The sequence below is a fragment of the Dipodomys spectabilis genome, unplaced genomic scaffold (genome assembly GCF_019054845.1).
Source record: "Dipodomys spectabilis isolate Male_0828 unplaced genomic scaffold, ASM1905484v1 ptg000051l, whole genome shotgun sequence".
In the NCBI taxonomy this organism is placed as follows: Eukaryota; Metazoa; Chordata; class Mammalia; order Rodentia; family Heteromyidae; genus Dipodomys; species Dipodomys spectabilis.
In genome coordinates this window covers 4977723-4993727 of record NW_024870728.1, presented here as the reverse complement: position 1 = coordinate 4993727, position 16005 = coordinate 4977723, and the positions used below count along the sequence as shown (strand labels likewise).

The 16005-nt window shown below is 41.0% G+C and overlaps 1 protein-coding gene across 1 annotated transcript; it reads right to left on the bottom strand.

The window, feature by feature from the left end:
* Nucleotides 1–3097: 3097 nt before the first annotated feature.
* On the bottom strand, nt 3098–15528 carry Tm4sf20 (transmembrane 4 L six family member 20). The gene is made up of 4 exons (XM_042679357.1): nt 15346–15528; nt 8728–8793; nt 5249–5400; nt 3098–3479 (listed from the first exon to the last, which is right to left on the bottom strand). The coding sequence occupies exons 1-4, from the start codon at nt 15526–15528 to the stop codon at nt 3200–3202; spliced, it is 681 nt and encodes a 226-aa protein (XP_042535291.1). The 3' UTR covers nt 3098–3199.
* Nucleotides 15529–16005: the final 477 nt, after the last annotated feature.

Genomic DNA, 16005 nt, shown 5'->3' with positions numbered 1-16005 from the left:
CAGTGTGCATGGAGCAGAGGAACAAAAAGATACAGTCAGGGCTGAAATAATGCCCAACTAGGAATAGTAAACTAATTGTTAACTACTTTCAGGAACATTTTTCTTCTAGAAATACTTGGTAAAGCATTTATAGGTTGTTTATATTTTGAGTGATAGCTTTATCCAAGTACATTTTTTCATGTATGAGGGTTTTTTAGCTTTTTCATTGTATTTGGCATTGAAGTTGAGGTTTTGGTTTTTAGTCTCTACTTTAGAAATACTCATCGTCAACTCTTAGCTATGTTTTATCTCAAAAAGTCAAGACTTCTGTGAACACGCACTGACCTAGGAACAAATGGTAATTGTACAAGATGTGCCACAAGCCCCGCTCTTAAGGAACAGACACACTAGGGGCTTATTAAAGAATGAGGTAATTGTAAAAGCAGTTTAGCTGAGGGATGAGGAGACGAGAGAGTTTTAGATGGTGGGTAGAGTGAAAATAAAAGTACAAAGATTCTGGAATGAGGAGTGGTAGAGTGACGTAGGATACTGGGGAGCACCAGCCATGAGCACAACACCTGAGCCTGAGTTCAAGCCCCGGGACCAGTACGCGTGCGCATGCACACACACGTACCAGATTCCACACCAAGATTGAGGACAAGAGTGAGAGGTAAGAAACACTTGAATTTTGCGGATGACTGTGTGTGCTGTACTTGGCTGTGGAAGGGGCCTGCTCAAGCTATAAGCTTAGATACCAGATCAGAGGTGGCGTGGCTCACCCCCTACCCCAGAAAATAAAGAAAAGAAAAATAATAATAACCACCGATTGTTGGCTTTTACTATTCATGGAAGTTGTTTCCATAAGACTGAAGAGTGAAGACATAGCCTTCCAGCTCTTATATCTCATGGTGCTTTTATCCCCTGAAATAAAAGATGTATGTCTGTCTCTTCCTGCCTCTGCAGAGTATTGCAGTTACTTCTCTGCTGTCCAGAGTGAGAGGACAAATTGTAAGCACCATCGCTAACCTTTGGACCATTCACTCAAGTGCAGTGTGCTGTCATCCTTTTACCTCTGTCTTCACTGCATGGCAACTAGCAGTTTAGCGTTTATTTAATAAACACAGCCTTCACTGAAAGCTGGGTACTGAAGATAGACTTAAGCAGCACATCCAACAGAATACTTGGAATGGCGTTGTTCTAACTGAACACACCAAGAATGATTTAAAAGAAACGTATCCTCATACCTTGGCGCTTACAAGGTGGTGCAGACAGGGAAATGTTATGGTAAATGCTAGAAAGGAGAGGGAAAGAGACACTTGCTTGCCATTAGATGGGTAGGGACAGACTTGGACCAAGTGGTTCTGGTGCTGAAGGATGAAGAGGACCGGGCAGAGATGAGGCAGGTAAGGCGGGTTGGGAGATAGAGTGAGAAAGGACCGATAGATAAATGGGTGAGAAAGATCGGACCTATTCCCTTAAATTCAGTAGTGATGGAAGTACAAAAACATGCTACATGTGTCAGTTATGAAAGGAGCTTAGGTGAGTGCTGACATGGTTTGCTGGAATCAAATGTAAGCAAGACTTCTCAAGAAGGAGATATTTAAGGGAAGCCTTTGTGATTAAACATTTATAGGAGTGTATAAAGTACCTTCATATAGTCCCAGAGAAAGCTTACAAGTTCTTAGTGTTACTGGTTATTTTTTTTTGGATTGTTAGAGGTATTTAAGTGACTGTTAGAAATTTTAGCTTAATGAACAACAAAAAAAAAAAACCCTGAAAAGTAGCAGAAGTAATAGCATTTGTAAAATTGTAGATTTTTAGTTATGTCTGTTTTAACACATTTTTTTTATTTTTATGTAGTTTCATGAAGGGGTTTTATAACATGCTTTATAGAACATAAATGTTTTATAACATCTTAATGTGGTAAATACAGTTAATCTTTTAAAGAAAACAGCATTTGAAAGATTGGCAGTACTTAAAAATTATTGTGAAAATATAAGCATGGGAAGGTGAGAGCACTGTTTAATGAATTTCGTGTGTCACCTAAATCTCTTCCCTTTTCTTGGTTTATATATATATATATATATATTTAAAAACATGGCATTATAAACCTATCAATTCATGTTTCTTTAAAAAAACAAACAAACATGTAATCATAAAAACATTATGATGCCAGGTGCTGGTGGCTTACTCCTGTAATCCTAACTACTCAGGAGGCTGAGACCTGAGAATTAGGGTTTTAAGCCAGCCTGAGCAGGAAAGACTGTGAGATGCCTGTCTCAGTTAACCACCCAAAAGCCTGAAATAGAGTTCTGGCTCAAGCAGAAAGCAGAAAAAGCCAGAAGTGGTGCTGTGGGCCAAGTGGTAGAGCACTAGCCTTGAGCTGAAGAGCTGAGGGACAGCGCCCAGGCCCAAAGTTCAGGCCCCACGACCGACCAAAAAAAAAATAATAATAATTTTAATCATTTAACCCAATTTATGAGCAGGTTGCCCTTAGTCATCCCAATAGGGTTGACATGGTTGAAATACAAAACTGTTCTCTTAATCGCAATTCTAACAACCAATCCTACCTCTTTTATTCCTGTACTATTGTCTTACTGAAAATTTGAGAGCTAAACTAAAAGCTTTATTACACTCAGTACATTACACACACACACACTTTTTCTGATCCTGGGACATGGACTGAGGGCCTCCCAAGAACTTGCCTGGCACACTACCACTTACCCCATGCCTCCAGCCCTGCTTTTTTGATGGTTATTTTGCAGAAGTCTCAACGTACTTTTCTGCCTGGGCCTTTCCATCTGAATCCTCCTGAATAGTTAGGATTACAGGTAGGGGTCAGCTCCTCCCAGGACCACATATTCTTATGTTACTTTGACCTCTAAGGTGACGTGTGCTATCCCATTCTCCCTCTTCCTGGACCTCCCTAGAGGTCCCCTCTAGGAAGTGAGTAACAGGACAGAAAAATACAAAACTGAAATTTACACTCCCACCTCTTTCCAAAGTCAACCCCTGATGATATTTTCCTTTCCACATGGAGGTTTTGTGCATTTACATGCTTTCCATGTGGAAGGAAAATAACTCTGAAAGCAACTTTTTACATTCATACAACTCCAACAGCTTTTGTATGTTCCATTATTGAACTTCAAAAGGGCATGCATTTGAAATGTAATTCTCAAATTATTCAAAATGCTGACACTTCTGTTTTATTACCACTCAACTACACAATATGACTCCTTGGCCTAGAAACACCAAACAGACAGCCAAGGAAACCAATGAGTATCTGACTGAGCCCAAAGAGGACTTCAAGAATTCCAACCACCAGTAGACCTATGAATACTGAGAAGTGGAAGATCCTGTATCTGTCTTCTTCTGAGTTGGAGCTCGGGATTCCCCAGTCTTTGGCAATGTCTTCGGCGGTGGGGCTTTTGATACTCATGGGAGCTACGCAAGAACCATTGAAGAACCACTGTAGATCGAAAGATTCTGGATGAAAGTCACTGAAAGAAAAGAGAAAGAGATAGATACTGTGCCCAGAAAAAGTGCACATATAATAAAAATATTCTTTTGACATACTGTATTCAGAAATTATAGCTAAGATCAGGTTTTCTGAGCACAGTTTTAAACTCTAATTGCCATAAAACTTTTATGGTCTACATATCACAGTATTTGATAGGCATTCTCTATGTAAACTTCTGTAGAACACCTTCCCCCTGGAGGCGAGGTAATGGAATGGCTGTTTTATTGGGCCAAAAAATGGAGTATGGCCAATGTTACATGGATCAACCTATGCTTAACTTGATAAATGCTTCTACTTGCCAAAGACCTGAGACCAAATAAAGGTGCCACACTCTCTCCTGCAGAGCTGCTATGTTACATCTGCTCTTAATCCAGATGGATGGTTGTACTCATAAGACATTCCAGGTAAGTCTGATTAAAATGAAATGAACTTTACAACTTTGGTGGGGGGCGGGGGGAGGATGGGAAGGGATGGGAAGGGGAAACAAAGGAGGAGGCTACAATGCTTGATAAGAAATGTACTCATCCTGCCCATGTAATTGTAACCCCTCTGTACAGTATTTTCACAATTAAAAAAAAAAAAAAGACGGATATTTGTTCTAAGAAGGCTATGGTAAATGCGATGCTCTTAGCCCAACATATCTATCTCAAGATGATTATTTGTCCCACCTTCAGTTTATTATCATAAAGTAAGATGGAATATTAGGAAGTTTGCCTTGCTGGATTTCAACAGCTGACTTTGGACGTAGGAGAGCAACAGTATTTGCAGTGTGCAGAATCTGAGGTTGCTCTATGGAGTTGTTCGTAAGCACAGGGTCACTCGATAGCCATTCCCTAGCCTTGCCCACCTAGCCTGGCAATGGCTGAGAGCTACAGCCCGCCTGGTACCCTGGCAAGCTATTGCCATCCCCATAGGATTCAATGTGGACAGCATCTGTTGCTGAAATCTCTTTCTTTTCCTCTTCAGATCTGTTGGAAAGAATTTCATTGGTTCTATTTGATTCACAGTAATTGTGCTATACAAATTTTGTGTGGATTTTTTTCTTAAATGTACAAGATCAAAAGGGAAAATACTTTGTATGTAACTATACCTGTCTAAACTCAGTATCCTATACAGGTAGCTCATAAATTTGATTGTCTTCTAGTTTTTGCAAATTATGCCTGGATTTAGGCATGGTAACATCTTTAAGTGAGCCTTTATATGTAATTGCCAATATTAAGTCTTACTGTACATCTTAATTTCTTATCCCATTTGTGGCAATGAGTCCTTGGTTGAATACCTGATTTAGGGCCTGCAGGAAAGGCTCTGCATTTTATTTTGCTGTGTTTTTATTGATTTTTTTCATTGTGAAGGTAATGTGACTTATGGTTTACAAATTTAAGTAGCTCAGAAACATGTAAAACATAATGTTCCTTTCACTTCTCTAGGTCATTCCCCATTACCACTCTCCAACATTAAGGTTTGAGGTATATATTTCCAGAATTTTTTTTCTACACATACACACCACATTACCAAGGATTTTTAAAAGATAGCTCTATGCTATCTGAGATCAGCCAGATAAGATCATTCCTACAGCATTCTGAATACAGCAATTCCTTTGTTTCCTCACGACACTGCCTGCTGAGATAACATCCTGAATTGATAAGAATGTCCATCCAGTAATTAACTCAAAGAAAGATGCACATTGTTTGTGCATCAGTGTTATGGTCAGTGTTACCTTGGTAAAAGGTGGGTTAAGTGGACTATTACCTTAAGTTTTTCAGTGAAAACTCACAAGTAGCTGTATGGTTGCCTTGGGAGTTACAAATGAGAGGGCCTTCTGCGAGAGCCTGCAGGGATACCATCACACAATACCCAGCACCGATGACTGTGATGGCATTTAAGAGTGATGAAAGAAACATCTGGAAAATAAAACAGCCATTTGCCCACATCATTTCATGTTCTCAGTGTGTTTCAAGTCTCAGCAGTCCGTAGTGTTGAATCCCCAGCCACTGATCCTGGACCTTAGGCTATAGTTGGATTCAACGTGTGTAGCATAGGCATTTTGTCACGCTTAATACGCTTGGACTTGCCAACTGTCTTTGGAAACCTCATCACATAATCCTGAGCTGTATTCACTTTGTCTGGTCATGAAGGCCTGATTCCTAACCTCGACTAGATCTGAAGCACCTATGTTTGATATCTGTACTCTTGGCTGCCTGGGCTCCATCTGAATTTGGTCCTCCTGGGGCTAAAGCTGCCCACAGTTGGGAACTATTGCAATGGAGAGAAAGATTGGAAGCCTTTTTTAAATACAATTCATGAAGCTAGGTGCTGGTGGCTCACGCCTGTCATCCTAGCTACTCAGGAGGCTAAGATGTGAGGATCACGGTTCAAAGCCAGCCCGGGCAGGAAAGTCCATGAGACTCTTATCTCCAATAAACCACTAGAAAACTAGAAGTGATGCTGTGGCTCAAGCAATAAAGTGCTCTCCTTGAGCTGAAGAGCAGGGACAGCACCCAAGCCCAGAGTTCAAGCCCCACGACCAACAAAATAATAATAATTAATGAGTCAGAATCATTAAAACAGAAGAAAAAAGCATAGAATTTGGCATAGGAAATAAAAGTTAATATGCATGTGTCTTTTATTTTCCTCTCAAAGTTCTAGATTGCTTCAGTGGTTATTAGTGATGATGATAGTCACTTTGAAATTAGCAGAAATCAATCAAGAGAATACATTCTCCTGTGATGGAAAAATATTGTAGCCCCCAGAGCATTTGTAAATTTGTAAGCTGTGCTCCTCAGCCATTTTTTTGGAGGCGGGGGGTGGGGGGCGGGGGGGGGGCTGGCCCTTGGTCTTGAACTCTGGGCCTGGGCCCTGCCCCTGAGCTCCATTTTTGCTCAAGGCTAGCACTCTATTACTTGAGCTACAGTGCCACTTCCAGCTTTTTCTGTGATTAATTGGAAATAAGAGTCTCAGGGATTTTTCTGTCTGGGCTGGCTTTGAAGCCCAAACCTCAGAGCCTCCTGAGTAGCTAGGATTACAGGCATGAGCTACCAGTGCCCGGCCAGCTATCTTTTAATGACTGGGCAAAGTGGCTTCTCAACAGGTGTGTTAAAGGACATTAAACCTTGCATATAATAGCTCCTTTAATCATCTGGACCCTCCTAATCAATGCTGTTGTTAGTTTTACAGAAAGAGAAAACTAGCTCAAGGGAGGTAGGTGAACTAGTTGGGATTTCTAGGAAACACCAGTGGTGTGGTTGTTTCTGAATCAAGAACAAGGAAAAAAGAAGGAAGCAAGGAGCGGTAAAAACAGGGGACAAGCCTCAGTGACCCTTTCCTGTCCTACAACTCCAAGTCTAGGTTCCTTTTATGAGGCTGCCGTCTTATCTAGACTTGACTGATATCAGGTATGACAGGAACCTCTAGCTGCCAGCCAGTGAACAAAGAAGCTGTTAACCAGGTTTCATACTTTAATCAAATAAGTCAATTGTGATCCACCCATTTCTTGACAATTACAGTTTAAGTAACACTATTAATAGCAGAGCATTGGCAATATTACACACTATTCTTGAAGCCTGTCAGGAGATCTTACAGCATGAAATTATTTTGCTTTAAGTGACTTGGATAACACCACCTGGCTGTGTCCTCAAAGAAGTAGAACTTATGACCATTGAAAAGCTGATCACTTGTATACCAAAGTGTACCATAAATTGTGGGGGTGGGGGTGATATTTTTGCATTCTAGGATTCAGAGGAATGCCAGGGGGTTTCTCAAGAATGTCACTAATATAGTATACAAGTGACGCAAAGTCAAACTCCAAATTCTTATGGTTTGTGCAGACAAGTGACAGGAGAAACTGAAAACTGGTATTTATTGAATATATACAATGTATCAGGAATAAAATCAGACAAGAAATACTGCAACTATTGTCATTCCAAATGAATACTGAAAGTAACAGGGAATTTAAAAAAGACAAAAAACCTTTTATTATTACTAAGGTGATGTACAGAGGGGTTACCATTTCACAAGTCAGGTAATGAGTACATTCCTTTGCAGGCAACGTCACCCCTTCCTTCATGTTTAAATGTGGATCTCCTGTAATAGATGGAAGCTCTTGGAATATCAGGGTGCTATCTAGCAAGACCAGATTTTGAATCTTCCTTGATGATGTTCTCAATAGAGCCATTTTTAAAACCATTAACTGGGCTGGGAAGGTAGCTTAGTGGTAGAGTGCTTGCCTACCATGCATGAAGCCATATAGGTTCAATTCCTCAGTACCACATACACAGAAAAAACCAGAAGTGGCGATGTGGCTCAAGTGGTAGAGCTCTAATTTTGAGCAAAAAGAAGTTCAGGGACAGTGCGCCCGGGCCCTGAGATCAAGCCCCAGGACTGGCTAAATAAATAATAAAAATAAAACCATTAACTATGCCAAGCTCTGATAATCATGCATTGTGTGTCAGGATCTATCAGAAGACCCCCAGTCTTATTTAAAAGAATTACTAGTGGCAGAGGTAGTGCAAAGACCATGAGTCTCATGGGCTTGGAAAACCACACTTGCTTCACTGGAATTTGCTTTACTGGAATTTTGTGACTATCAGTTTCTTGGTCAACAAATCTCAGCCTTTACTATTTCTCATTTGAGAGTTTTGAGAGGGTGAAATAATATGAATAGACTGTTTCTAAGCATTCTGAGCAGAGTGACACTTAGATTCATATATACTTATTTGCTTTGAATTTAGTTTCAACTGTATACATAGTGAATGGCTATTAAATGAAAATTTGGTGTCTATCTTGCTACATTTAATTATCATCCAGATTCCAGGAAACCGATCTTTCATACGCAAAGAACTGAATAAACCTATGTCTTCCCTAAGTGTTGAAATCATACCACCAAACTACCAAGTCTTTAAGTATGAAAATCTGATGAGGTCGACTGCAGCTCTGGGCGGAACATAATCTCATTTTTCTAATTTCGAGCTGAGCTAGAGATGGAAAAAAAGACTTTAAAGGCTGGCTCCAAAGTGAAATTTTTATGAGAAAAGAAAAATAGCTTCTGGCTTTCCATACTTATGATAGAACCATCCCCCGACCCCACCCCCCGCCGCTGTTTCTGAGGATGGGGCCCTGTTGGGGTGCTGATGCAGGTGCCTGGGTGGCTGTGCTGAGATGTCAGTAAGCGCTAATGCCCTGGTGCTTCCCAAGCGAATGCACGTGTGCTTCAGCCCCCGCCAGGCACTCACCCCGGTCTTATTGTTGCAGCACCCTCGTTTTCTTGCTGACAAGGACATGATTGTTGCCGGAACAGCCTGGAAATCGCATTACAGGAAAGAGGAGTATTATTATTTCACATCAGATGAAAAAGAAGCAGTCATCTCCAACCCTCCATTTACCACCCGGGGTGGGAAATCAAGGCTCCCCAGAACCAAAGAGGAGATTGGGCCATGTTCTCCTGAACTCTGTGATCCAATTTCAAGCCATAATGATTAAGAGCTGGGGAGAGGCAAGATAGCAGTTATGAAATCTGCTGTCTACACTCCTACTTTGCGATGATCTGCAGAGAGATTTACACTTTAAATAGGTTAGCACGGTTTATTTATGCATTATTTTGGAAGAAATATTTGGCATCATCCCCAATTCGCTCTTCTCTTCCTCCGCTACCCCCTTTTTTCCTCTCTCTCTCTTGTTTCTGCAACCTGCAGGCACTTACCCAACTTCCCACAATCCTATGAGTCAGTCTGGCAAGCCTCCAAGAAAGAAACCGATGGTTTTGTTTGCCTGGGAGTTAGCAATGAATAATTCTACACCCCTTCCTCTCGCTTCTCTCCCTTTCTTCTCTCAGAGTCTCTAGCATCATGCCAGACTCTCCAAACCTACATTTGGGAATTATTTTGGGTTCCACTTTCTCTTTTCTGTGCCCGTAATGATCTTACTTTACACTGCTGTTCACAAGTCTTACACACATTGCTAAAGAAAGCTGTGAGAGAGCAACGCCACATCCTCAGGACTTGGGTTTCAAGTTTTAAATATTTAGTCAACAGCTATGACCAGAGAACTCTTTTCACATTAGGATAGTACAAGAGGGCTTCATGGTGATAATTTCATATATATATATATGTTGAACAAATTCACCTCCTCTGTGTTATGGTCCCCTAATCCTTTCCTCCTTTTCAGACAGGTTTTCATTATGCTATTTTTATAGAGATTCTTTCTAAGAATTTTGTGTCATTGAAGGGTGGCATGGAAGTTTCTTCCTTGCATTTCCATCTCAGCCTAGCTGCCCTGGAGTACTTCCTTCCCTTGCTCTTGTTTCTCAACATCTGAGGTCTGACTCTTCCTGGCACATAACACCATCTTCATAATCTAGTAATATGGGTATTACTTTAAGTGTATTTTATCAGTGGGGAAACCGAGGCACAACAGGTTGCCTAAAAGTGCAAGATGGAAACTCAGAAGCTTAGGTATGTAGACCACCAAAGCCAGGTGCTGGACCAGCTCCACAGGGATAGCATCTTAAATTCCTTGCCTCGTCCTACAGAAAGTGCATTCATTCTCTGCCTTCTGGCCACTGCTTCCTTGCCCATCTCCTGGTCTTCTCACTGACTCTTTCCAAGGCCATACCCACCTTTGTTCTTTTAGAGCAGGCTCAAAATTCATGCCTCAGACCAGTCAGCTTTCTTAATGAACTTCACACCATTTGCACATTGGCTGACTCCCTGTTACTCAACATTGCTTCTACCTCGTCTCGAACATGCGGCCAGTTAAAGGTCACATGTACAGATGGCTGCCCATCCAAGGCCCAAAGAAAAGGGAAAGGGGAAAGGAAATTTTAGTCCCCAAACAAATGTCCACATTCACACACACAATGTCTTCTACTGGACCCATAAACTATACTGCAGCCTGGGTTTATAGCACAAGTGGTTCCGAACATGCAATGACAAATTTTAACCCACCACCTCTTTTGCAAATTAGGTTTTATGGATACACTCCCTTGTGTGGTCATTTACATATTGTTCATGATGACTTCTATGTACAAGCAGTAGAGTTGAGTAGTTGTGGAAGAGATTGGCTTGCAAAGTCTAAAATCTTCCTCTATATAGGGAGTTAAATTATAACTTATATGGATGGACCATTCCATTTTTTTATTTGTGTAAATGACATTCTGCTACCTTGTTTGAGGATTAATTCATCTCAGATATGTTATAGATGTATTCACATGATTCCTTTGCAGAGCTGTTTTGTAAAGTAATAACAACTTGTATGATTTGCTGTCCAGTTGACATCATGACATCAAGGTTAGATGTCATGATATCATCATGGTATCTTTATTATGCCATACATTGTGGGTAATGATAACTCATTGTGTTTGGATCATTATGCCATTCAGTGCCTTGGAAACTGAAGGAACCCAAATGGTTGGACATTAAAATGTGAAATTGTGTGTATATGTATATATATATATATATATATATATATATATATATATATATATATATATATATATATATATGGGGGTGGAGATGCATGCATGTGTGCGTGCACACACACATGTGTGACTTAACTATACGTCTTCCACATAATTTCCTTCCTGAGTGAATAATTAAGAGGATACTCTTTCACTTTGATTCTTAAATATATTTAAGTGCATGGGTTTTAAGAAAAATTAAAAGTCTTGCTAGTCTTTTGCTCTTTTTTCTTTTTTCTTTTTTTTGTTGGTTGAACTCTGGGCCTGGGTGCTGTACCTCAGCTCTTCAGCTCAAGGCAAGCATCTGCCACTTGAACAACAGTGCCACTTCTGGTTTTTCTGGTGGTTTATTGGAGAGAAGAGTCTAGGCTGGCTTTCAATCACGACCCTCAGATCTCAGCCTCCTGAGTAGCAAGGATTACAGATGGGAGCCACTGGAGCCCATCTAATCTTTTGTTCTTATGAAGGAAATATTGGTCATTTTTTCCCCAGAAACCTGTATTTCATCTTGTTTTAGAAATTATACAATTTTACAAGGCAGTACAGAGGAGCTATAGACCATTAAAAACTCTGACAGAACCAGCCTGTTGAAACTCCTGTTGAACAAGAGAGCAACACATGGAGCCATAGCTCACCATAAATAGAAGAAAACAAAAAAAAAACATACTCAGGAGGTAGAGATCAGAGGATGTCAATTCTAGTTCAAACAGGGCAACAAAAATTAGTAAGACCCTATTTCAACCAACAATTTGGGTTTGGTGGTGTGCATCTTTAATCCCTACTTAGAAGGTACAGTATGAGGCTACCCTGGGCAAGAACATGAGACCTTACCCCCAAAATAACTAAGGTGGAAAAATTGTGGGGGTGTGGGCCCAGTGGTGGTGTACCTGCCTAGCATGAGCAAGACTCTGAGTTCAAGCCCATGACTGACTCCCCCAACATTTTAAAAATTAATAAGATGTGGATTTTTTGCAAGTGCTTCTATGTATGATGGTTCCTATCTGTTTAGCTTTCAACCACTTATTTTCTGTTAAGACTTTAATAACTGACTTTGATAAATTGCCATTATGTAGCAAGTGAAATCAATAAAAAAAAATCCTATGGTAAATATTATGCTTGCAGTTGGTTTCACATAAAATAAACTGATTGCTCTGTGTGTTTTTCAAGGAAAGATTTTTTAATATTTCTGTTAATTCTTGACTAAGTAACAGTTGTATTGATTTTTTTCCCCAGTAGATACTAAGTTACAGATAATTAATTTCACAACATTTTACTTAGTCATTGTTTCAAAGATAAAGAGGTTTTCCTTGTTTAGGGTAAGTCATAAAACCATAAAATAAATGTATTCCATGAAGTAATCAATAACCAAAAAAAAAAACAAACTTCAGAGTTTGGATTATTAGCTCTTGTACAAGGTTCCCTATTTCTAAAGCAGTGCTGATAGGAAATGTTACAGCAGTCTCCAAAAGATTTCAAGAGCTACGACCAAAGTGCTAATTACAGGCAGTGATTTCTCCTTTATGAACTTCTTTGCATATTTACAAGTATGCGGAGAGGTTGGTCATCTTGAGCTAGTCAATATTTTATAGATGTTGTCAAAGACATAAGTTCCCCTTGGAAAACACATCCATAGTTCAGATAGATCCAAGGGTCATGAAAATCCACCTGTATCCTGAGCCCTTCTCCTACCCATCTGTTTACTGGTGGAAATAGAATTTCAGCCTATAAAGTGCATCAGACATTTCAATGAGATTGATCCTTTAAATGAAGTCAGTTATAGTGAGAGGAAGTGTGGTGTGATGCTCTGGAACCTTTGGTTAATATTTATTGAGGACACTAAAGTAGATGCAACTGTGAAACAAGGAAGTCTGGCTTCTCTGAAACTGCTTCACGAGTATGTATGACCGGAATGTCATTCAGTTTCCTGGTCAGTTAATTTTATGGTTTTATCTATCCCTTCTGTGGACCTGAGACAGGTGTTGAGGATTCTGGTCCTTTACGAGCTTAGGAGTCAGATAAATCTGGAACTGGGTTTCACACTTGCTGTGCAACCTTGTTTACATTCTCAGTTTTCCATTTGCTGATCTGTAAAGATGATACGCGCCCAGATTATCATGCAGTTCAAAAAGAGCTAGCACTGTAATGTATGAACCCAGTAGCTGGCACCCAGAAGCCTGTCAATAATAGAAAGTTTGTGCTCCTGGGTGTCTGTCTGAGCCTTTGTCTCTTCTCTTCCTGTAAGAATCATACCCCGGGCTTCTTTAAGATTAGGAAGAAAACACCTTTTGAATTCATGGTGGGGTTTTTGTCAATAACCGTATTTGTCTAACGCCACCAGGGTTTTGCTAAATGGATTCTGTTCATTCTGGCGGTTAGGAACCTTGTGGACATTGTCATTGCTCTGTGGTACTGAGCCAGCATCTCCTGGCCTTCCCTTACTTCAGATGCCAGGGAGGTTCGCGCTGCTGAGAAGTGCCGCCTTCCACAGGGGAAGAGGTGGGTGTGAGGGTTAACTGCCCCGGATGGAGCAGTGTGTTCTCTCTGCCAGCCTGGATGAACGCTGTCCTGGAAGTTTAAAGAAGTCTATAATGTCCCAGAATCTGTCTCTTTAGCTGTCTCTACCTACACCAGGTGCATCGATGCTCATGATGGTGAAGGAGGAGGAAGCCAGTGCCCCTTGACCTTTAGAGAATGTTTTCTTCCATGGCTTTCTGATGCCAGGGAGGCCCCCAATCCACAGTGCCAGCCAGAGGGAAGAGGTAGGGTGGCCTAGCAGTGTGGGGAATGGGGCTGGTTTTGTTTGCATTTTAGTTTTGTTTGTGATTGCTGAGACAGAGTCTCACTATGTAGCCCAGGTAGCTCCAAACTTGTAATCCTCCTGTCCCAGCCTTCTGAGAGTTGGCACTACAGGCATGTACCACCATGCCCACATCTAAAAATGTTTTTTTAATCTATTTCTGAGGACAATACTAATGGCAGTAATTAATCATCCTTAGAAATTATGATTTAAACCAGGAATAGTGCTAGCACCAGCTCTCTGGAAGCTGAGCAAGGAGAATCTCCAGTTTTGCTACATAGCAAGGTTCTGACTTAGTAACCCAAAGAAAGCAAACAAAAATAATCATCGTAAAAAGCAGTAATTAAATTAGAAGGCTATGTATTGAATTTTTCTTTTGTATATAGGTCCTGACTTTCTGTAGAAGTTATTTCTGTGTTTCAGCATCTCTAAAATACTGATGCTGTCAGTGTTTGCTTCCCTCTCTGTATCTGTTTCCATTTCTCTCTCTGCCTCTCTCTATCTCTTTCTATCTCTCTCTCGCTCTCTCTCTCTCTCTCTCTCTCACACACACACACACACACCACATTGGGTACTAAGTAGGCCTCTTGAAGGAGCATGCATCTCTGTCGCTCTCTGTCTTACTCTCTTCTCTCTCTCCTTCTCTCTCTCTCTCTCTCTCTTTCTCACACACACACACACACACACACACACACACACACACACACACACACATTGGATACTAACTAGGCCCCCTGTTTTATGGTGGAATACACTGGGTTCTGCCAAGCCTACTGCATCACAGCTCCCAGGAAAATGTCTCTCTACTAATTACTGCAAGTGTCTAGGCTGCCTGTGTTCGGACATTCTGTGTTGAACTGCTCTGCTGCAGATTTCAGCAGAAGTAGACCTGTGAAGGACCGCCAACTCTTAAACTCCATAGTGACCCAGGATTTGTATAATATCCAAATCAAAAAGTCCTGGAGGAAAAACTCCCAGAGTTTCAGTCTGTCAGTCACAGATGAACACCATGCATCGGAAGGCTAGGCCACATTTTTGCCTCACAATGCTGCTGTCCAGGACAGTAATCAGGCATGGGGAGGCTTTTCAGGCCTACTGAGCAGCTTCCCATTCCTCCTGGGTTTCCCATAAACACTTAGAGATTGGTAGAGGCAAAGGGAAGCTGAGGAATAGATCATTGTCTGTGGGGCCGGGCTGTGTAGCTGGTGATAGAGCACGTGCTTAGTATGTATGAGGGTTTGGGTTGAATCCCCAGCACCACATCCAAAAGAAAAACTTGAGAAAGACAATGATCCTTAACACAAAACTATGATTATTAGAATCACTAGCCTACCCGTGGGGAAAAGAAATTTGATATATAACAATCCAACCTACTTTTGTCAGTTATTTTCTATTTTTCCTAAGTTCCCTAGCCAATACTTTGTACAGTGCAAATCCCATAAAATCTCACCTGCAGCTCCTACTGCTGATGAGCAGCATGAATCAGTACTGTACCATTGTTTCTGACTGGAGGAAAAGATGGAGGGAGACCTAGCTGACCTCATGGCTGAGAGACAAAACAGGCCGGTCTACAAACCAAGTGAGAAGATGATTACTCACCATTAATCCTGCTCCGATGATCCCCGGGAACCACCACTCATAGCAAGAGATGGGGTTTTGGAAAGCTTGGTCTTTCTCGACCAAGCTGATCCCCAGAGGGATTGCATTGAGAACAACCCCCAGCAGAAGCAGCACCAGCAGGGAGAAGCCATTGCAGGATGTCCAGCCCTCGCAGCACGTCATGGTCAGCCCTGTTCAACTAGAAACCTCATCCAAGTGGCTGGGTTTTCATGGCTCTCTCCTGACTTTTATGCCCATGCTCTGGTTAAAGTTTAGCACTTGTGAAAAATGAATTTCAGAAAGTAGTCCAGAGTCCAATAGGGCAGGATGTTAACTTATGAGGATTATGACGGGAACTAATGATCATTTTATGTTATGATAGGTTGAAGGAAGGCCAGCAGAAATAAAAACCTGTGGTTGCTGTGAGGCAAATTAGCACATGTAGGCAGATAAAAACTGGGGTGGAGGGGTTGGAGGAGAGGCTGGATTTGAGATGGGCTTCTTTAAAATATTCCTTTACCAGTATGCATACCTTACAAAAAGTAAAAACGAGCATATCCAATTAGCACAAACTATTTTTCCTTATTATTGATACTCATTCCTTATTTGGAATTACTTAATAAAGAATAGAAACACGTATACATTTTTCTTCCACGTATA

What these genes read in the sequence shown, in the direction of transcription:
- Tm4sf20 (XM_042679357.1), bottom strand. Translation starts at nt 15,528, where the DNA reads ATGACGTGCTGCGAGGGCTGGACATCCTGCAATGGCTTCTCCCTGCTG. An exon ending in TCATCGGAGCAGGATTAATG is followed by an intron (nt 8,794 to 15,345) that starts GTGAGTAATCAT and finishes TGCGATTTCCAG; the next exon opens with GCTGTTCCGGCAACAATCAT. An exon ending in GCTGCAACAATAAGACCGGG is followed by an intron (nt 5,401 to 8,727) that starts GTGAGTGCCTGG and finishes TTTATTTTCCAG; the next exon opens with ATGTTTCTTTCATCACTCTT.